The sequence below is a fragment of the Hypanus sabinus genome, chromosome 1, assembly GCF_030144855.1.
Source record: "Hypanus sabinus isolate sHypSab1 chromosome 1, sHypSab1.hap1, whole genome shotgun sequence".
Taxonomy (NCBI): Eukaryota; Metazoa; Chordata; class Chondrichthyes; order Myliobatiformes; family Dasyatidae; genus Hypanus; species Hypanus sabinus.
In genome coordinates, this window is record NC_082706.1 from 97,092,106 (window position 1) to 97,115,465 (window position 23,360).

The 23,360-nt window shown below is 39.9% G+C and overlaps 1 protein-coding gene across 3 annotated transcripts in view; it reads right to left on the reverse strand.

Moving 5' to 3' along the window:
• atp9b (ATPase phospholipid transporting 9B) overlaps positions 1-23,360 on the reverse strand; it is a 321,211-nt gene that overhangs the window by 17,257 nt on the left and 280,594 nt on the right. For all 3 annotated transcript variants that reach the window (XM_059972582.1, XM_059972575.1, XM_059972567.1), the window contains 6 exons: positions 21,180-21,269; positions 16,801-16,945; positions 15,812-15,876; positions 9,975-10,130; positions 1,806-1,870; positions 1,603-1,711 (listed from right to left, as the gene is read on the reverse strand). In XM_059972582.1, coding sequence (XP_059828565.1) covers positions 1,603-1,711; positions 1,806-1,870; positions 9,975-10,130; positions 15,812-15,876; positions 16,801-16,945; positions 21,180-21,269 — 630 coding nt within the window. The remainder of the gene's footprint in view (positions 1-1,602; positions 1,712-1,805; positions 1,871-9,974; positions 10,131-15,811; positions 15,877-16,800; positions 16,946-21,179; positions 21,270-23,360) is intronic.

Here is a 23,360-nt window from a genome sequence, read left to right on the forward strand (position 1 = left end):
TATCCCTCAATGTCCTCTTTGCTACCAATAATGTGAGGCTGACTAGCCCATAGATACATTGATTATCCCTATTTCCTTTCCTGAATAAAGGCATCACATTTGCAACTGATAGTGGTCTTGTTAACTTCTATGGTCATTGTATTCTACATAACATTTGTAGCAGAATCAGATGACCGCAGGGGTTATTTAACTAATTGACTAACTGATTACATTTTGGTGATAACTGAAAAATTGTATAAATCCTTCAAAGTACTTTATTCTTTCTTTTAGAATATTTGTGGTGCAGAATGTCAGCAATATAATTCAAGATCGAATATTTAGTAAGGTCACTGCAAGTGCCCCCAGGGCCTATGATAAAAAGGACTCTTGTTTCTGTTTGCTTTTGAAGTATGCAATTTTAGAACAAACCTTCAACTGACTCTATAGTTATGTCAGCATTAGCAGTGCCTAGGTTGATTTCTAATACGTTATGGCAGTCAAAACACCAAACAGAGTCTTGAAAATATAGCACCTCATATTCCACCTGGTAATGGCATGAACATTGAATTTTCCAATTTCAGGTAACCTGCTCCCCTTCTGTCCCTGTTCTCTCTCCACTTAGTCTGCCCGGTTCCTCTTAAAGCCCTCACTCCCAGTCCTCTCGTTTCTTTCTTCTCCACCACCCAATCCATCTGCTCACTCACATATTCAACCCCACTGGGTCTTCTTCCATCACTGTTTCCATTTACCCACTCCACCTCCCTAATTTGGTTCCATGCTCTAAATCAGATTCTATTACCTACAGTTCTTTGTTTCCTCCATCAGTCACTCCCAGTCAATACTACTCTGACGCATCTCCCAAACAGGTGACCTCTAAATACAAAGGACAGGAGTAGGAGGGATGTAGAAATACTACTGCTTGCAAATTTATTCCCATATGACCCCCTGGCCTGGCTTAGAAATCTAATGGTATTCTACCATCCTGGCTGGGTTGAAATTCTGCAATGCCTTATCCAGATCATCTTCTCCAGAAGGACTAGGCATCACCACATATTGAACACGAGTTTGGGAAGGTCAATAAATGCTGGCCTTGCCCATGATGTCCAAATCCTATGACAAAGATATGAATTAGCTCAATCATATTTGTAGACAGAAGGAAGTGCCTTTCCGCAAAAATTGGCAAAAGTGGAATGTACCAAACTATAAAGCACTTCAACATAATGAACTACATAATCCACTACATTTGTTGAATTTTTGACTCTGTGTGTGTGTGCTTACATGTGTACGTGTATGCATACATGCGAATATGCCTACATGCACGCATGCAGGGGGAAAAGCACCCTAAATCTTTTTGCGACATCTGTTTCAGAAGTAGTATTATTAAATTTTCACATTATAACTATAGGTTACACTGTAATGAAAGTCAATCATCTGTCATAAACTCAATAAAAGTTTTGCCCAATACTCTTTGTTTGATAGACATTGTATCCGATGAAGACTAAAATAGCTTTACGTTCAGTTTCAAAAAAAGATACATTTCTGTGTATACAATAAATATTTGTGTATATGTGTATTTATTGAGTTTTCATAAAATATGCACAAATCTTCAAATTTACTACACACCTTTGTAAGGTCTTTGTAAAGCTCTGGATATAATATTGCTGTTTCTGGCTTTACATCCTGGTCTAACACCAGAGAAAAAACAGGAAACATCGTGTAGATGGTAGCATACCTAAAAATGCAAGTAGTCAACAAATTCATCATTCTCAAGATTTATATTCCTCAAAATTAGATAATGTTTTTTGGATTTATATATTGATACTTACCCCACCATGAGGAAGCCCTGATATAAGGGCACTGATGCAAAATAAAACACTGAAGAAAATACAGCCTAAGAGATCAAAAGCAAAACTTATTAATAGCTGAAGAAAATACCCAGAGTGCAAATAGTTCAGAAGTGTTAACATTTACTTCAGTTATTATAGTGTTAAATATTATTACAGCATTTAGGTATGCAGTCTCATGCTCTCAACCAATATCTTGTTGAAAACATTTTGTTTTATTTTAATTTACATATACTTTGCAGAATAGGCCCTTTGAGCCCTGGTGCCCAGCAACCGCCGACTTAGCTTTAGCCTAATCACGGAACAATTTACACGGCCAATTAAACTATTACCCAGTACTTCCTTGGACTGTGGGAGGAAAGCAGAGCACCTGGAGAAAATCCACACCTTCCACGGGGATTATATACAGACTCCTTACAGAGGACACTGGGAGTAAACTTGAGTTCTAATGCACTGAGCTGTAATAGTGTCACGCTAACTGCTAGACTACTGTGACACCAAACTTTAAGACACACAAAGCCATTACTCGTGTATTTACATTTATAAAAATTAAAGCAATACTCAGTATTGAAGGTCTTGTATAATACTTAATTATATAACAGCACAGATGCTGTGTATGAGGGGAAGATATTTTTGGAAATGATAGATACTCCATTTAAAGACAAGTATTGATCAACATGTGCAGCATCAAATTTGAAAGGAAAGCACAACAGGGAAGTACATTTCACCCATCTCCATCATCGAAGTGATGAGCAGCGAGCAGTTAACTACACTCAGCAGTCAGGGGAATTAGTAAGAAATTAATCAGTGAATGAAGTTAGCTGTGTTTTGACATTTGATTTATAAAGGCAATGGGTCATCTTATACTGGTCTTTTTATCTGATCCAGTGTGGAAGCCCTCTTCATCATTTTTATTATTTTACACTAATACCCCAGGAAAGCTTTGAAAGAATGGCTCAGGTATAGGGACTTCATGGATCAGGCTGGACGCAGAAGGCTGTCTGGCAGTTTGTACATCTTAGAATATGTCACATCATAGTTCAATGTGCACACAAGACCCAAATAAGCTCTATAAATGGAATTTGCTTGTTACCACAGTTCTGACAGTTGCTGAATGCCAGGCACAATTGTAGAGGGTGAAGACATGACCGCTAAGCTGATTCAGTGTGCTACGTGCATGATGTGGGGGGTCAGGGACACTGATGGTGCCCCCGGCTGCTACAGTTGTGGAAAGTGTGTCCAGATTCAGCTTCTGAAGGAGCATGCTGCAGCACTGAAGAAAGAACTGGATGACCTCAGGTTTATCCGCAAAAATGAGGGTTTTCTGGACAGGACCTATAGCGAGGTCGTTACACCGAGAATACCGGAAGAGAGAAAGGGGGTGACGATGAGGAAGGAAAGGATGCTTGAAGTACAGGAGACTCCAGGGGATGTATCTCTCGTAAACAGGTTCACCTTCTTGGAAGCTGTCAGGACAGAAGATACTGCCAATCTGAGAGGCAGACAGGTCTGCGAGCCGAAAATTGTGCAGAAGCAGAGCCGAGGAGTCAGACATCAGGAAGAGCCGTGGTAGTAGGGGACTCCATAGTAAGAGGTACGGAAAGGGGTTTCTGCGGCAACAGGCGAGATTTAAGGATGGTGTGCTGCCTCCCTGGTGCTAGGATCCAGGACATCACGGACTGATTGCAGGGAATCCTCAAGGGTGAAGGTGAACAGCCGGAAGTGGTAGTGCATGTTGGCACAAATTACATCGGGAAGAAGAGGACGGACATTCTGCAGCGGGACTTCAGAGACTGCGGAAGAAGGCTGAAAAGCAGGACTTCCAGGGTGGTTATCTCTGGTTTGCTTCCAGTTCCTCGTGCTGGAGAGGGCAGGAACAGGGAGATAATGGATCTGAATGTGTGGCTGAGGAACTGGTGCAGGAAGCAAGGATTTACATTTTTGGACCACTGGGATCTATTTTGGGGTAGGGATGAATTGTACAAAAGGGACAGGTTGCACCTTAATAGGCGGGGGACCAGCATGCTGGCAGACAGGTTTGGCACAGCAACACGGATGTGTTTAAACTAAGTAGTGAGGGGGAGGGAATGAACTGGAAATATAAGGATGGAGTTAAAGGGAAAGTGAAAATAAGAAAAGTTAAAAAGGACAACAGAATCAATGGAGTAGAAAGCTCAAGAAGAGATCATACAGTATGGCCAAGTGAAATAGAAATCGATATGAAAGGAGAGGGGAGTACCGAATTAAAAGTATTATATATGAATGCACGAAGTATGAGGAATAAAGTAGATGAGCTTGAGGCTCAGTTGGAAATTGGCAAGTACGATGTTGTGGGAATAACTTGAGACATGGCTTCAAGCGGAAATGAATATTCAAGGATATACATCTTATCGAAAGGACGGACTGACTGGCAGAGGGGGTGGGGTGGCTCTGTTGGTGAGGAATGATATTCAGTCCCTTGTGAGGGGGGGCATAGAATCTGGGGATGTAGAGTGAGTATGGATAGAACTGAGCAATTCTTAGGGTAGAAAGACCCTAATGGGAGTTATCTACAGGCCCCCAAACAGCAGTCTGGATGTAGGGTGTGTTGAATGAAGAGTTAAAATTGGCATGTCGCAAAGGTAATGATACAGTTGTCATGGGGGATTTCAACATGCAGGTAGACCGGGAGAATCAGAATGGTACTGGACCCCAAGAAAGGGAGTTTGTGGAGTGCCTCCGAGATGGATTCTTAGAACAGCTTGTACTGGAGCCTACCAGGGAGAAGGCAATTCTAGATTTAGTGTTGTGCAATGAACCGGATTTGATCAGGGACCTCGAGGTAAAGGAACCATTAGGAGGTGGTGACCATAATATGATATGTTTTAACCTACAATTTGAGAAGGAGAAGGGAAAATCGGATGTGTCAGAATTACAGTTGAACAAAGGGAACTATGGAGCTATGAGGGAGGAGCTGGCCAAAGTTCAATGGAACAATACCCTAGCAAGGAAGACAGTGGAACAAAAATGGCAGGTATTTCTGGGAATAATGCAGAAGGTGCAGGATCAGTTCATTCCAAAGAGGAAGAAAGATCCTAAGGGGAGTAAGGGGCAGCCGTGGATGACGAGGGAAGTAAAGGGCAGTATAAAAATAAAAGAGTTAAAAATATGTTAAAAATAACATAGCAAAGATGAGCGGGAAACCGGAGGACTGGGAAGCTTTTAAAGAGCAACAGAAGATAACAAAAAAGGCAATACGCCAAGAAAAAATGAGGTACAAAGGTAAACTAGCCAAGAATATAAAGGAGGATAGTAAAAGCTTCTTCAGGTATGTGAATAGCAAAAAAATAGTTAAGACCAAAATTGGGCCACTGAAGACAGAAACGGGTGAATTTATTATGGGGAACAAGGAAATGGCAGATGAATTGAGCAGGTACTTTGGATCTGTCTTCACTAGGGAAGACATAAACAATCTCCCAGATGTAATAGTGGCCAAAGGAACTAGGGTAAAGGATGAACTGAAGGAAATTTTTATTAGGCAAGAAACGGTGTTGAGACTGTTGAGTCTGAAGGCTAATAAGTCCCCGGGACCTGACGGTCTGCATCCCAGGGTACTTAAAGAGGTGGCTCTAGAAATCATGGATGCATTGGTAATCATTTTGCAATGTTCTATAGATTCAGGAACAGTTCCTGCTGATTGGAGGGTGGCTAATGTTGTCCCACTTTTCAAGAAAGGAGGGAGAGAGAAAACAGGGAATTATAGACCGGTTAGCCGGACGTCAGTGGTGGGAAAGATGCTGGAGTCAATTATAAAAGAGGAAATTACGACACATTTGGATAGCAGTAGAAGGATCAGTCCGAGCCAGCATGGATTTATGAAGGGAAAATCATGCTTGACTAATCTTCTGGAGTTTTTTTTGAGGATGTAACTATGAAAATGGACAAGGGACAGCCAGTGGATGTAGTGTACCTGGACTTCCAGAAAGCTTTTGATAAAGTCCCACATAGGAGATTAGTGGGCAAAATTTGGGCACATGGTATTGGGGGCAGAGTACTGACATGGATTGAAAATTGGCTGGCTGACAGGAAACAAACAGTGGTGATTAACGGGTCTCTTTCGGAATGGCAGGCTGTGACCAGTGGGGTACCGCAAGGTTCGGTGCTGGGACCGCAGCTGTTTACAATATACATTAATGATTTAGATGAAGGGATTAAAAGTAATATTAGCAAATTTGCCGATGACACAAAGCTGGGTGTCAGTGAGAAATGTCAGGAGGATGTTATGAGAATGCAGGGTGACTTGGACAGGTTGGGTGAGTGGGCAAATGTGTGGCAAATGCAGTTTAACGTGGATAAACGTGAGGTTATCCACTTTGGTGGCAAGAACAGAAAGGCAGATTACTATCTAAATGGAGTCAAGTTAGGAAAAGGGGAAGTACAACGGGATCTAGGTGTTCTTGTACATTAGTCAATGAAAGCAAGCATGTAGGTACAGCAGGCAGTGAAGAAAGCTAATGGCATGCTGGCTTTTATAACAAGAGGAGTTGAGTATAGGAGTAAAGAGGTCCTTCTGCAGCTGTACAGGGCCCTGGTGAGACCCCACCTGGAGTATTGTGTGCAGTTTTGGTCTCCAAATTTGAGGAAGGACATTCTTGCTATTGAGGGAGTGCAGCATAGGTTCACAAGGTTAATTCCCAGAATGGCAGGATTGTCATATGTTGAAAGATTGGAGCAACTGGACTTGTATACACTGGAATTTAGAAGGATGAGAGGGGATTTGATTGAAACATATAAGATTATTAAGGGATTGGACACACTGGAGGCAGGAAGCATGTTCCTGCTGATGGGTGAGTCCAGAACTAGAGGCCACAGTTTAAGAATAAGGGCTAGGCCATTTAGAACAGAGATGCAGAAAAACTTTTTCACCCAGAGAGTGGTGGATATGTGGAATGCTCTGCCCCAGAAGGCAGTGGAGGCCAAGTCTCTGGATGCATTCAAGAGAGAGTTAGATAGAGCTCTCATAGATAGCGGGGTCAAGGGATATGGGGAGAGGGCAGGAAAGGGGTACTGATTGTGTATGATCAGCCATGATCACAGTGAATGGCTAGAAGGGCCGAATGGCCTACTCCTGCACCTACTGTCTATTGTCTATTGAATGAAAAGAGATGAAAGCTTGGTCTGTTTGGCTCAGGATGCACATGTACACAGTAGGACTCCCACATAATAAGAAATAAATGGCATAAAATTAGTTAGAATCTGATTTACGATACCTCCAATTCATGTCAAAGAGACTAAGCAACTTTTTTGCTTATATAATTTGAACAGATGGAGATTTTATATGGCCAACAACATTTTAGAGGTTAATTGCATCAGTAGATGTACCTGTGAAAGCAACATCCCTAAAGCAATGGGATCATTTGTAAATAAATCACAAACTGCATCATACCATCACCAAAATGAATATTGATTCCAACCCCAGCCAACATACTCAGCTGAACACAAATTAAATCTAGGTATGTTTTACATGTGGAATTTGAGATGGTGAAGTATTAAGAGAAGCCTTAGTTGAACAGTGACATGCTGTAATTCCATACTGAAAAAAATAAAGATTTTTGGCCTGATTTAAAAATATATAAAATGTGCTGCTTTTAACAAAAAAGGTACAGAATGTCCCTTTGCTCAACATTCAGCTTCACAATATTTCTATAGATTTTCCCCATCAGGGAAAGTATTTTTCAATCCATTAATACAACAATGATAAGGTTATTAATTTGAAAGCCTGGTGGGGTCCAAGCAAAGCTTCCAACACAGAAAATATATGCTTCAGGTGTAAGAGTCCTAATGAAGGATCTTGGCCTGAAATGTCAACAGTTTATTCCTCTCCATAGATGTTGTCTGACCTGCTGGAGATCCTCCAGTATTTTGTCTGTTTTACTCTAGATTTTTGTATAATGGATTCACTACACCACCCCCTCCTGCCCCACCCAAAGATATTTTAAGAAAGATTTGCTCTCAGCACCCTGCAAGACTTGATTATCTACCCTCTTTTCAATTCCCTATTAGCATTTCCTGCTGCAGCTTGCAAGTTTTGATGTCTTTCCACCAGTAATTTCTGCTGCATCTTTGCATTTCTTGACTTGCGATCTTCTGTCACTGAAAAATGTGTCACCCCTGCTACCATTTTGGTTTGTTCATTTACTGTGTCACCTGATATTAAATGTAGTAACTTGCTTTTCCTCTACTAAAGGAAGAAAAATAAAGATTTGTTTTTTTACTTAAAAAATGTTGTATTACATCATCTGCACAGATGCTCCAAGCTGTTTTACAAGGAGTGAACTGTCTTAAAGTGCAGCCATTGGAACAGAGTTAATCACAGGAACCTACTTCACAGACAGCAAGGACCTGCAGGCGGGAAAGGAGGTACTGACTAAGCTATCTGCCTTTGGCAGTAGCACTTGCGTTGTTGCCTAAGGTTTCCTGGCAAGTCCTTGCTCTTGCCAAGAAAAAGCCCCACAGTTTTTTGGTACTATTTGCATAGAATAACATGGGTTGGCTTAAGTTCTTTTTTGAAAGATGATGTATTTGACAATACAGAATTCTCCCTATTGTGTACTTGTATCATTTTTGATCGACAATGATTATATTCATCATTATGGTCTTTATCTCTTGTTATTTTCTATTGCTGTTCATCTTCTCAGACCACTTACCAATCATGTACTTAAGCTAATCTAATAGAAATCTCCCTTTTATTTGCTCTTAATTCTTCTATTGTATTTTTTACCATGAAATCTTAGACCAGCCACACCAGTCTTTCAAAATTCTGCACAATGTTGTGCTAACCTAATTAAGCTAATGATGCCTAATCTCTTCTGCTTACACATGGTCCATACACATTATCTGCATATCTGTATCTGCCTTTATTATAACTACCTCCACCCGATCCTAGCAACAAATTTCACTGTGGAAAAACTGACCCATATACCTCTGTTGTACCTCACTCTCAACTTAAATGCATACCCTCTAGTAATAGGCATTTTGACGCCGAGAAGATGATACTAGCTGACTCTCTATATAGGCCTTCATATTTTATAAACTTCTATCAGGTCTTCCCTCAGCCTCTGCCACTTCAGAGAAAACCCAAGTTTGTTCAGTCACTCATAGTTCATACCCTTTAATCCAGGCAGCATCTTGGTAAACCTGAGACACAGGAGATGCAGGCGATCTTGGTAAGCCTGAGCAGCACGCATAAAATGTTGGTGGAACTCAGCAAGCCATGCAATATCTACAGGGGTACAGAAGCAGTCGGCTCTTTGGGCCAAGATCTTTCATCAGAACCCCTGGTAAACCTCTTATGCACCCTATTGAGGTAAAGCTTTCCATCTCATTCTTGCTCCTTTATCAGATTTAATACTGCGTTTTGCTTCAGTTATGTCTGTCAACTTGGTGTGACATGAAAAGCTCTACATGTTGCACACCCTGCTTCAAATGGTTTGGATCATCTCAATGCAACTTCACTGCTGCTCAGAACCTACCACACCCATGCTAGAGATAGTAAGAATACATTGAAAGCAAGACATCGTTCAATCGCTGTGCCAGAATTGACATACGACTTAAGTAAACCTTTTTCAAACTCAATGCTGAGTTCATGATTGAATTTTCTACTCTCTTGCAGAATAATCACTCATTTATGGCTTATTTTATATTACAACCAGTATCAAAGCTTGACAGTATGACAGACTGCATCTTTTTTTCCAGACATGACATGAAAATTGTCTGGTTCCAGGATTATGCTTCCACTTCTCCCACATTACTTCTGCGTTCATCATTTTCCTGGTTGTCTCTTTGATCTCCCATCTTATCTTACAATGAGCTTGAAGAATTGATTCAATGGCCTTTAAAGGCAGTTTCCTCTTTTCCTTCTCACAACTTTAGGTGTAAAGGCATGAGATCGACACCTACATAAAATCACCTTGAAATTTCCAGCCATTCATTTTCTGTATTAATTATTCTACTGGCCAATATATACATATTCCATAGTACTTAGCAGCTCGTTGTATTATTTGTTACAACTGTAAATATGGATGAAACATACATTTTCTCTTATTATTTAAATTCTGGTGTATTTGAGCACCTCGTGCCTCACCCCTTTAGTAAAGGTAAGTTTACGATTACCTGCATAGTGGAGATGATAAGGCCTCGGTGGATGACAAACTGGCCCAGTGCAGCAGATCTTTTGTAACTGTTGCGTCCGTGAACCATCAACAGCCTGCCAATGTGCTTAAACTGAGTGATGGAGAAGTCTGCTGCCAAAGACGCCTGCTTCCCTTCCTAGATTTTAGAAAAACAGATAAAGGCCAATGAAACATTGGTCAGAAAGCTACCACTGCAGCAAGTAAGCATTTGTGACAATGAAATCACATTACTCAAAACCTTGACTAAATTTTCAAAGTTTATACTTAGTTAGATAAATATATTTCATTGCTGAGCTCCCTGGATTTCTTTGCTCAAGACTCACACTGACTCAATAACATCAGCAAATCCTGCTTTCTCAAACACACACGTAATATATGTACTGAACAAAGATTTGTGGAGTAATTATGCTCAGGCCATCTTCAAGCAGTAACAATGATAATTTCTCAGAGTAACAGAGATTTCTCAAACAGGAAGGTTTTACAGGACAGCAAGAAGCAGGTTTTGGGGCATATAGCACTTCAGTTAATTCTCTGCTGGATGAGGTGACACCACGAAAGTGGGAAGTCAATTCCAGGGCCCAGTGCAAATAACCAGAGCAGAAATGCAACTGAGGGGATAAGACAATGAGAGAATTTTATTGCTCCATAAGAACATAAGATATAGGAGCAGGAGTAGGTCAATCGGCCCCTCAAGCCTGCTCCGCCATTCAACAAGATCATGGCTGATCCAATCTTAACTCTAGTTTTCACCGAATCCCACAAGGCAACAGTGCCAACCAACAGGGCACCATGCCGTCCATTTTATTTTATTATTCATCCCGCCCAAACCCATGTGATCACCCAGGGTAAAAAAACCCAATTTGCCAATTGAGGAGAAAAAATCTGGAAAATTCCTCTCCGACCCATCCAGGCTATCGAAAACTGGCCCAGGAGATCACATGGCTGATCTAAACCTAGCCTCATGTCCACTTACCTGCTCGCTCACCGTATCCACTAATGCCATTTTTATCCAGGAAAATGTCTATCTCCGTTTTGAATTTATTGAGTGTAGTAGCTTCCATAGCTCTCTGGGGCATTAAATTCCACAGCCCCACTACCCTCTGAGTGAAAAAATTTCTCCTCATCTCAGTCCTGGAACGGCATCCCCTTATTTTAAGATTATGCCCCCTAGTCCTAGTTTTACCCATCATTGGGAACATTCTCCCCGCATCCACCTGATCAAGCCCCTTCACAATCTTATATGTTTCAAGAAGATCGTCTCTCATTCTTCGGAACTCTAATGAGTAGAGTCCCAATCTACTCAACCTCTCATCATACATCAACCCACCCATCCCCGGAATTAACCTAGTGAACCTTCTCTGCACTGCCTCGAGAGCCAGTATGTCCTTTCTTAAATACGGACACCAGAACTGCACGCAGTACTCCAGGTGTGGTCTCACCAATACCCGGTACAACTGCAGTAAGACCTCCCTGCTCTTATACTCCATCCTCCTAGCAATAAAAGCCAGCATTCCATTGGCCTTCTTGACCACCTGCTGCACTTGCATACTAACTTTTTGTGTTTCCTGCACCAGGACCCCCAGATCCCTTTGCACAGAAGCACTTTCCAGTTTCTCTCCATTTAGATAATAACTTGATCTATTATTTTTCCTGCCAAAGTGCAAGACCTCACACTTGTCAGTATTATATTTCATCTGCCAAATATCTGCCCAATCACTCAGCCTATCTATGTCCCCCTGCAGGGTTTCAATGTCCTCCGCACTCATTACACTCCCTCCCATCTTTGTGTCATTAGCAAACTTCGATATGTTGCACTTAGTCCCTTTCTCCAAATCATTAATATAGATTGTAAAGAGTTGGGGTCCCAACACCAACCCCTGCAGAACACCACTAGTCACCAACCCAGTCTGAGAATAAACCATTTATCCCAACTCTCTGTTTTCTGTTAGAAAGCCAATCCTCCACCCATGCCAGAATATTATCCCTAATCCCATGATTTTTTACTTTAAGTAATAATCTTTGGTGTGGCACCTTGACAAATGCCTTTTGGAAGTCCATATACACCACATCCACTGGTTCCCCTTTATCTACCCTATATGTTATGTCCTCAAAGAACTCCAACAAACCTGACTTCCCTTTTGTAAAGCCATGCTGACTTTGTCCTATTAAGCTATGTTTATCCAAATGCCCTGTTACTGTTTCCTTAATTATTGATTCCAACATTTTGCCAACCACAGATGTTAGGCTAACTGGCCTATAATTCCCAGCCTTCTGTCTATTGCATTTTTTAAATAAAGGAGTTACATTAGCATTTTCCCAATCTGCCGGGACCATTGCCGAGTCCAGCGAGTTTTGAAAAATTATCACTAATGCATCCACAATCCTGACCGCCACTTCCCTTAAGACCCTAGGATGCAAGCCATCCGGTCCAGGGGATTTATCCACTTTCAGTCCCATTAATTTATCAAGTACCATTTCCTTGGTGATTTGAATCGTAGTTAGCTTCTCTCCCCCTAGAGCCCTCTGTTTATCCAGTGTTGGGATATTTTGAGTGTCCTCTACTGTAAAAACTGATACAAAATATTTGTTCAGCGTTTCCGCCATCTCCATGTCCCCTACCATTAATTTCCCGGTCTCATCTTCTAGGAGACCAACATTTACTTTAGCCACCCTTTTTCTTTTTATATAACTATAAAAACTCTTACTATCTGCTTTTATGTTTTTCGCCAATTTACTTTCATAATCTATCTTCCCCTTCTTAATCAATCTTTTTGTTATTTGCTGCTGATCTTAAGCTTCTCGATCTTCAATCTTCCCACTAGATTTAGCTACCTTATATAACTTTCTTTTTAGTTGTATACTTTGCTTTATTCCTTTACTTAGCCACGGATAACTATTTTTTCTTTTACACCCTTTTTTCTTCAGTGAAATATATTTTTCTTGATAGTTGTAAAATAACTCCTTAAATATACACCACTGATCAAGTACCGATCTACCCTTTAATCTATTTTCCCAATCCATCTTAAGCAATTCCGCTCTCATACCATCATAGTCTCCTTTATTTAAGCTCAGTACGCTTGTTTGAGATCCAACCCTCTCATCCTCTAATTGAACATGGAATTTGACCATGTTATGGTCACTCATTCCAAGGGGATCCTTTACTAGGACATTTTTTATTAGTCCTGTCTCATTACACAGGACCAGATCTAAGACTGCTTGCCCCCTTGTCGGCTTAGTAACATATTGTTCAAGGAACCCATCCCGAATACACTCAACAAACTCTTCTTCAAGGCTGCCGTGTCCGACTTGATTAGTCCAGTCGATATGAAAGTTAAAATCAGTTAAAATAATTATAGCTGTTCCCTTATTACAAGCCCCAACTATTTCCTGATTTATGCTCCGACCAACTGAGTTACAGCTGTTTGGAGGCCTATAGACTACTCCCACCACTGCTTTTTTTCCCTTTACTATTTCTTATTTCTACCCAAATTGTTTCGTTATCCTGATCCTTTGAGCCAATATCATTTCGCTTTATTCCATTTCTGAACACCTGCATAAATCTCAAGCAAGCACAAGGAAATGTTCAAACTGGAACAATTCTAAAGCCTATCATCTGAAGGTGTTTCAGCTATGAGGTAATGCAGAGGAAAACGGTTCAATCACTCCTCACAGCTGGAGCACCTTCAGATGGCAAGTATCAAAATCATGCACAAGTGACAATAGTCTCTGGAAAGAATTTTGGACCACAGAAGATTGGAGGATGGAGGAATTGGGTGCTGATCTTTTCTGATAATCAACACATCTGTCAAATCAAATAATTCATTTGACAGATGTTGCATAATTACCAGATCCAGGTTCCCACCCCAAAACTAGATGTCTAATAAAAAACACTGCACAACATTACAGATAAAATCATCAGACCTTCTCCATTCTGATCTTCTCAATTCACCATCTTCCTATGCTTCCATTTGCTATAATTAAACTCAGTGGGACAACCACATTGCCTCGATGGATTCCAGAAGCGAGACTGGCTACCTAAGCCAAGCCCAATCCAGCAGGACACAAACATATATGTGGGGGGGTCAGGTTAGGCACAGGCTCTGTGTGGATTAGGATCACTGAGGGCCAAGCTGCACCTTGACACATAACCAGAGAGGGAGCAGGGACTCGACCTAGAATGACAGAATTACTTTTTGGTGTCAATTTCAAATTTGATTCAGCCTCAATTGCTGGGCAAGATACTCAGTGAGCGAGTAGATTAGCATAATGCTCTGGGATCAGGGAACACTTTTCCAGACACTGGGTTTTACATCTACTCTGGGAGGGAATGGGAATGTGGATCAGGGGCTTCACCCAAGCTGGCAATATCTTTTCCAGATATGAATGTTTTGTCTGACTCAGTGCCAATGCATGGTTGTGATAACCTACAGATATCTTTGGGTCAGGTTGGGGAAGGAAGTAGTAAATGTACAAGGAATTCAACCCCGTCAAGGGTAAGGCAGCCTGCCTCAGTGGTGCTCCTCCCACTATTGAAACATCTAGTCCTGGGCACAACAGTCAATAAGATATGAGCAGTTACCAAGAGCACCTTTCAATCCTGTGATCTCTATCACCAAGAGGAGTAGGTGCTGCAGATGAGTACAGATAATAGCAGTTGCACATACCACCATCATTGCTCCCTCTATCTTGACTTGGAAGCATCTTCCCCGAAGGACTGCAGCAGGTCACATAGGAGCATTGAGTGCAACGTTCCTGAGGTGCCTACTGATGCCCCCAAACACTATATGTGTGTGTGTGTATATATATAAAAACATACTATAAACACTTCAGTGAAATGTTCTCTGCTTGGCAAGATAGATCATGATTTTCAATTATTTAATCTGGCAGAAATATCCCAAAGATGACCAGGGGGGCAAAAAAATCCTGCCCTCAAGCCATCTGTCATGATTTGCCAAAAGGTCTGTAGCCTCCGTGCCCCCTGTTGACCCCCATTCGCGTAGGGTGAACCGCTGTCGACCCGCTTTCCTCCCGAAAAAGACCGCAAACTCCTGCTCAGCATACACAGACAAGATAGCATAACAATTCTCCATTGGTTATTTTCCCCCTTATCAGTAGCCATAAGCCAAACATACCAGGCACAGAATCCCATTATAGCATTACAGAGAAGCCATTTCATTAGCCTGAACAGTTAACACCACAGTTATTGGTAATAAGAACCCTACCGGTCCTTGGTAAATGCTCAAATTGTTGACTAAATAACATGTGCAGGAGCCTCTAGGAGTCATTCTCTAGAGGGGAAAGGTCAAGGTGTTGGTCTTTAAAGGTATGAAATGTAAATATGAATATAGATGAAATCTAAAACTAAGGCTGATAAATAAAAGGTGGTCATTAATAAAACTTACAAGGAGCTCAGGAAAATTTCTTCCATTTGGGGTGGTTCGGAAGTGGGGCTTTTAACTCTTTTGAAAAGCAGGAAATAACACAACGCATTTCAGTAAGAGTTTAACAGAGGATAAGTTCCACAGGGAAAGATGAAATAATTAGGGTGGTTAATTTAAGAAGAAACACTGCATGGATTGCTGAAAAAGCAACTTGGGTATTCTCAATTTAAATTACAACAGAGTAAGATATCAGATAACTGTTTACAGATGAGAATTCTAATTTTTGCTTTGATAGAATAATAACTTTCAACCACATTTCATTCGATGCTGTGGAAATAAGCTGCATTGTAGATGTTGACTAAGAGACATTTAAAATTTCTCATTCTTCTTTGCATTGCCATAACGAGTCACAAACATGAACACACATAATCATTACCTTTCCTACAATTCCAATCCCACAGTCGGCTGCTTGGATCATGCTGACGTCATTACCTCCATCACCTATACAAGAAGTCATTATTAGAGTAAACCTTGCACATAGCTACTTAATAGCAACAAAAATTAAACAGACATCAAATCACTCTGAAGAAAATATGAAAAAAATTGTTCCAAAACTGTAAGTTCATTAATAAGCTTAACATTGAATACTTACTTTCCAGTATCTAAAAATAGGACATCAAGATACCAGCTAATTAAATAAGCATCAAAACCTTACGTATCATTAAATAGATTAAATCAGTTCTGAATTTCTCATTAGAAACAATTCCCACTGCTATTTATTATAACTTCCATATAATAAATAGCAACTGTTGAATTTCATGTTTCTGATCTCTTGTAATGTACTTCGTTGCCACCCTGTGGACTTACACTGCATTACATCTAACCAAACAAAAGTTAGAATTCTTCTATTTGAGGGACACCTGGTAAATGAATGGCTTATAACTTAGTTTTTTTTTAACTCAATGCTGTTACTGAAGACTTTATAGCCAAGATGTTAGTGGAAAAATTTGCTAACAGCTATTCTATATGTAATTGATTCAAACAAAAATAAACAATCTCATTTTTGAGATTATAAAAGGGAAGGAACAATTTTAAACTCCAAATCTATTGCATTTAAATCTTCCACATTCATCAACCCTGATCTGCCAAGATTGGACTTTTATGTTTATACTTTACATTAGATTGGAGCAGATTGAGAGAAACTTAAAACCATTCTAGAAATCTTCCTTCTTAATGAGTTGGAAGCAAATGGAAAAATGTCACAGCCAAAATTCTTAACTGCAAAGGCAAGGCAAGTTTTGGCTAAGATGTCATTGTATTTTATATTTGGAAGCAGTCTCTAATTCCTGCAAAGATATGGACTTATTAATTTGCAACTGTGGGTCACAGTTTAAATGCGGAAAGACGAGAGATTTCTGTGCTTACCTATTGCACATGTGCGTTTGCCAGTGTGCTGTTGCAACAACTTCACAATTTGAGCCTTTTGTGTTGGAGAGCATCGACAGCACACAACAGCTGGACACTGGCATGCAAGTTCCACAAACTCATGCTCATAATATTTCAAGCAAACCTATAAAGATACAAGTGAAAAACATGCAGTATCTTTTAGATGTCAAATACATGTCAATTTTTCAAGCATCTTCCTTTAAGGTGCCAACCTAAAGTTCCTTGGCATGTATGGGAAACTAACTTTTGTCTGCTGTAATTTGGTGGGCTGCCTGATTTCTTGCTCAGAAGATCCCAGATAAAGTTCCAGAGGCTTAGAAATTTCTGGGAGTCTGGCACTGTCACGATCTTTAAGCTCAAGACCTCTCCAGTCTCTCAGGTGGCCACTAAAATCTTTGTCACTATTTTAAAGAGCAAGAAACCAACTCTTCAAAGTTGCATAATTGAAAATACTTCAACAATATCTGTGCTTTTGGGAGCTTTCTGTGCACAAACAAGTTGTCATGTTTCCTGCTTTGCAGCAATAATCAATGGCTGTAAAATGCTGGTGTGGGGATTATTTCTGCTTGCATGATCATGTGCTGAAGCAGAAACTGAGCTATTCCTGCAAAAATACCAAGAATTCATGGCTTGTCTATAATGTATTCACCAGGAATATAATACAGGAGCCAGACTCCCTTATATGGACTCTGTTTATACTTCTCACTTCCTCAGTAAAGCAGTCAAAACCCATTTACCGAGACATTTTCTCTTCTCCCTTCTCCCTTCTCCCAACGGGCAGGAGATACAAAAGCTTGAAACCATGTACCATCATGCTCAAGGACAGCTACCTAACCCTTTGTAATAAGATTCCTGGACAGGCATCTCAGACATCTTCTACAATAAGATGGACAACTGACCTCACAATCTATCTTGTTAGAATCTTGCATTTTATTGTTTACCTGCACTGCACATTTTCCACTTGATTTGACACTTTATTTTGCATTGTTATTGTTTTATCTCAATGCACTGTGTAATGATTTTGTCCGTATAAACAGTATGCAAGACAAGCTTTTCGCTATATCATGTTAATTGCTACAATACCAAACCAATTCCATTGTAATTGCTCATGCCGTGCTATTCTTGGAAAAAGCCTCACTGAATTGCTGCAGTCCTTGAGGTGTGGGTATACCCACATGCCTTAGGGAGGGAGTTCCAATTTTATATCATGTAAAATGTACACATGGTAGTCTGATCTTGGCAGATCGGGAATCATGAATGTGGAAGATTTAGGTGCAATTGAGTTACAGTTCAAAATTGTTCCTTTCCTTTTATACCCTCAAAAATGAGATTGAATCAATTACGTACAGAGCAGCTGTTAGATTTTATTTTTGCAATAGTAACAGTGAACTCAAGAAGGTGAAGGAACAGTGATATATTTCCAAATCAGGACAGTGTGCGACTTGGAGGGCAATTCCCAGGTGATTTTGCTGCCTTTGTCCTTCTAATTAGCAAATAGGTTTATTATTAACACATGTACTGAGCTACAGTGAAACACTTTGCTTTGCATGCCATCCACACAGATCATTTTATCACAACAGTGCATTGAGGTAGTACAAGGGAAAACAATAACAAAAGGCAGAATATAGTTGGCAGACAGTAAGGTGCAAGTCCACAACAAGGTAGTAATGACAGTACTTTCTGGGTTAGGAAGGTGGTGTACACTGAGTCTTGGTGAGTTGCTGTAAATGGTACAAACTGCTGCAACTGTGCATCAGTGGTGGAGTGTGAATGGTTGTGGATGGGATGACTATCAAGCAAACTTCTACGATCTGTATGGTGTTGAGCTTCTTGACATTCATCTCCAAATGGTCCAAAGAGAGAAAATGGTGAAATGCCTTCACAGAACATGACCTCTGGCACTGAACCTTTATGCTGTCATTTCTCTTTGAGCTCAGCAATGGCATACCTTGAAGGTGACTGATCCTTATTACCTTTGTCAAACCCTGTGGATCCCAAAACATGTTTCCTGACTATTGGAATATCAGGGTAATACTTTATATATTTTACAGGGCAATTGCACAAAGGCCAGGACAGAAGCTCTTCTTCAATTAATTTTTACCAAGCAAACTACATGGATTCTGTTTTTTTTAATAATCTAGTGGTCTCATGGTTACCACTACTAATAATAGCCTTGCATTTAAGATCCTAGTGAGTAAATTTAAATTTCCAAATTTCTAAAATAACATCTCTGAATTATTTCAAGCCTCTAGTAATAATGTACTACTACATTATTAGTAGTCGTAACCATGAGACCACTAGATTATTAAAAAAACAGAATCCATCTAGTCTGCTTGGTAAAAATTAATTGAAGAGGAGCTTCTGTCCTGGCCTTTGTGCAATTGCCCTGTAAGATATATAAAGTATCACCCTGATATTCCAATAGTCAGGAAACATATTTTGGGATCTACAGGGTTTGACAAAGGTAATAAGGATCAGTCACCTAAATCATTTCTCAAAAATCTGGCATTCCAACATCTTTATCTAGCAGCATGAGCAGCTATGCCTCCTGAAATCTATGCCTCATACTATGTAAATTGTACTCCTAAACATTGTTGTCTCACCATGACCTCTTCCTTTCTTTAAAATGTTCTTTACAAAAAAAAAATTAAAAATGACTATTAATGCACAACCTCTGCTTAAATACTTTATCCCTTGGTTATGGATATAGTAGAACTCAAATACCAGAACAGGAATTGAAAAAAAAAATGGAGGGACACAATCAAGCAATTTAGATATCTAATGAAACTGCCACTTTGGAAGCAAAAGCTATGGGAGAAAATAATTTGATCATCCTAAACCATTGGAAAGTATTAAGGACTTCTATTGCTAGAGCACAGAAAAAGTTTTCTTACTAAAACAGAGGGCCTTGGTGAGGCCTCACCTGAAGTGTTGTGTGAAATTTTGTTTTCCTTTCCAAAGAAAGAATTTAACTTCTATGGAGGGAGTGCAAAGAATCACCAGACTGGTCCTTAGCATAGCATGTTGGTCATACAATGAAGATTGAGGATACTGGGCCTCTGTTCTCTGAAGCTTAAAGGAATAAGCAGTGACATCATTGAAAAACAATTTTTTTTAAAGTTTGACTGGATGCAAGGAAGCACAACAGATCAAAATTTCTAAATAAACAGTAGGCTATTTAGGAATGATACAAGAAAAAATTCTTCACTCAATAACTGGTATAGCTTTGGTATTCACTACCATAGTGTGGTGGAGGCTCACACAACATCTGCTCAGAACAGACATAAATACCAAATATTTCTGGGCATAAAAGCAATCAAGAAACAAAGAAAATAGTTTTTAAGATAAATGAGCAGTCATGATCTTGTGGAACTGTGGAGGAGTTGATTTATTGTTAGAAAAATAAATATGATCATGAACTACAAAGGAGAGGCTGGACAAACTTTGGCCAAAAGGAGTGGTAGTTATACAACTTAATCTACAGGGAGAGGTGAGACAAAATCTGAAGCTTTGGTGGCTGAGGAGAGACCTGACTAAAATTTATAAAATTATAGGAGGCAGAAAGAGTCAGAATCGTTCTCCTTCTAGAGTAGAAGTATCAAATAAAGGACATGCATTTAAAGTGACAAGGAGGAAGTTCAAAGGAGATGGGTGGAGTATTTTTCTTTACACATAGAGTGGTGGGTGCCTGGATCAGGCTGCTGGGGTAGTGATAGAAACTGACATGTTAGTCACATTTAAGATTCTACTAAATAGACACATAAATGTACAGAAATGGAAAGTTAGGATCATGTACAAGTAGGATAGATTTAGTTTAGTATTGTGTTCGGCCCAGATATTGTGACCCCTAGGGCCTGTCCTTCTACTGTACATAAAAAAAGTACTTCAAACATCTATCTTCTTGTATTAGACTGTGCAGTTGTTACTTTTCTTGTAGTTAAAATTCCTTATGCTGTTTGTGTTTTATATTATCTATAGACATGTTAACTGCTCAGCATGCTTCATAGTGGTTAAGTTGTTGCAGTTCCAAGTATTGCATTATTTAAATAGGGACGATCTTATTGGTTGGTTCAGGTAATGGAATCTGAATGTAATGTCTTTTATAAGCAATCTGGTACAAGAGGAGCAAACCATGTTGGTTTGCTCTCTTTCCCCTTTCTCTCTCTCACCCTCACGCTTCATCTTTCTGCCTTTGTTTTCTTTGTTCTTGCTGCACTTAGTAAATAATTGTAAGCAACAAGTCTTATGTCTCTTTCTTGACTTCTGAAGAACCTCAGATCAAAAACATCAGCATCCAACAGTTTTTAACTACATTAGTATTTCATTGCCATCTCTGCACAGCAAACATTAGCATTTACCTCTAAAGAATCCCCTGATATAACCAGTGTGCAGTCATGTTTCCTCCTGAAAGCGTTGAGTTCCAAATGAGCTTCACCACGATTTGTTACCTGCAACGGCAAGCTTCCAGTTTAATTCACAGCAAAAAACGTATAAATTGGTGTTTAGCAAAGCATCGGTATACATTTCATTTTAGGCAAACACAAAAGTAAACTGAGTAATAGTTTCCATCAGAACATTAGGAAATACGACAGAAATTGTAAAACTAATGTAGGGTCACCATCTTAAGCAAAGTTCCAAGTAATTTTATTAGCAAAGTAAATATATGTTACCATAAATAACCCTCAGATTCATTTTCTTGAGGGCATACTCAGCAAACCCAAGAACCATAATAGAATCAATGAAAGACCACAACCACCAGGGCAGATAAACAAACAACTATGCAAATACACAAGAAAAAAGAATAAATAATGAAAAATAAATATCAAGAACGTGAAATGGAGTCCTTGAAAATAAGTCCATAGGTTGTGAGAACAGTTCAGTGATGGGGCATGTGAGGATGAGGGAAGTTATCCGCTTTGTTTCAAGAGCCTGATGGTTGGGGGATAATAACTGTTCCTGAATCTGGTGATGTGCATACTGAGGCTTCTGTACCTTATTCCTGACGGCAGTAGCGAGACAGTGGGTGGGGGGGGCCCTGATGATGGATGCCACTTTCCTGCGATAACGGTCTATGTAGATCTGCTCAATTGTGGGGAGTGCTTTACCCATGATGGACTGGGCTGTATCCACCACTTTTTGTAGGATTTTTCATTCAATGGTATTGGTGTTTCCATACCAGGCTGTGATGCAATCAGTCAATACACTGTTCACCACACAACTACAGACATTTGTCAGGGTTTTTAATGTCATGTCGAATCTGCATAAACTTCTTAGGAAGTAGAGGCACTGACTTTTTTTTTGTAATTGCACTTATGTGCTAGGCCCAGGACAAGTCCTCTGAAATGATAACACTGAGGAATTGAAGGTTGCTGACCCTCTCCCCTTCTGATGAGGACTGGCTCACGGACCTTTGGTTTCCTCCTCCTGAAGCCAATAATCAGCTCCTCGGTCTTGCTGACATTGAGTGAGAGGTGGTTGTTGTGGCACCACTCAACCAGATTTTCAATCTCCCTCCTACGTACTGATTCATCACCACCTTTGATCTGGCCAACGACAGTCAGCAAACTTAAATATGGCATGGGTGCTGTACTTAGCCACACAGTCATAAATGTAAAATGAGCAGAGCAAATGCAAATGCAAATTCAGTTAATCAGATTTTCAGTTGGTGCATGCAATAGACAAACCTTTTTCTTCGTAACCCAAGTTATTTTCAGCTGTCACTTGCAAAATAAGCTCATTTATAGTGCTAAATAATCACTGGTTTGTCAGCATGCATCTCCTATTTGCTCCAGTGAGTTAGCCAGCTCACTGCTTCCCTCTAGTGGCTGCAAGATTTCATATAGTTCAGCATTTCAACTTACTATTTATGTACTGACCCCACTCTAGCATCCTCCAGAAAGCAATAAATACTTCCAGGGAGGAGAAAATCCACAGATGCTGGGAAGCCAAGCAAATTCTTCCAGAGGTTGGAGTCGTAATCTATATGGCCTAACTTCTCCCCAGATAACTCTGCGTAACCACTGCATTTATTTGCTTTCAATCCAATATACACAATGTTAAATGTTGTTTCAATGCCCATTTAACTTGCTTCCACACTACCTCACACAGAACATAATACTTTACAGATGCAGGAATTCAAACTTATTTCAGGAAATGTGCAACAAATACCCCGGTTAATTGTGGAAACACTATAAGTAGCTATTGTGGTCTATTTATAAAAAACACGTACGTATCAAAACCGAGCAAACTATCAGGCATGGAATAATCCCCTGCAAGTTAAACTAATCATTTTAGGTTTTCAAAATCTGTACATCTATACAGATTACTGTTAAATGAACTTGTGTTTGCTTTATATACAACTGGACCTCATCATTTGCAGGGTGACGTCTACGGTAAGTACACATCCATTTAGGAAATTTTCAGAGGGATCAGATTAGCAATACTAATTTCAAAAATCGATTTGGTTAATTTGGTAATAGGTTAATTACATTGTGGGACAGTTTTCAAATGCTTTTCAGAATTCTCGTTGGTGGTTCAGA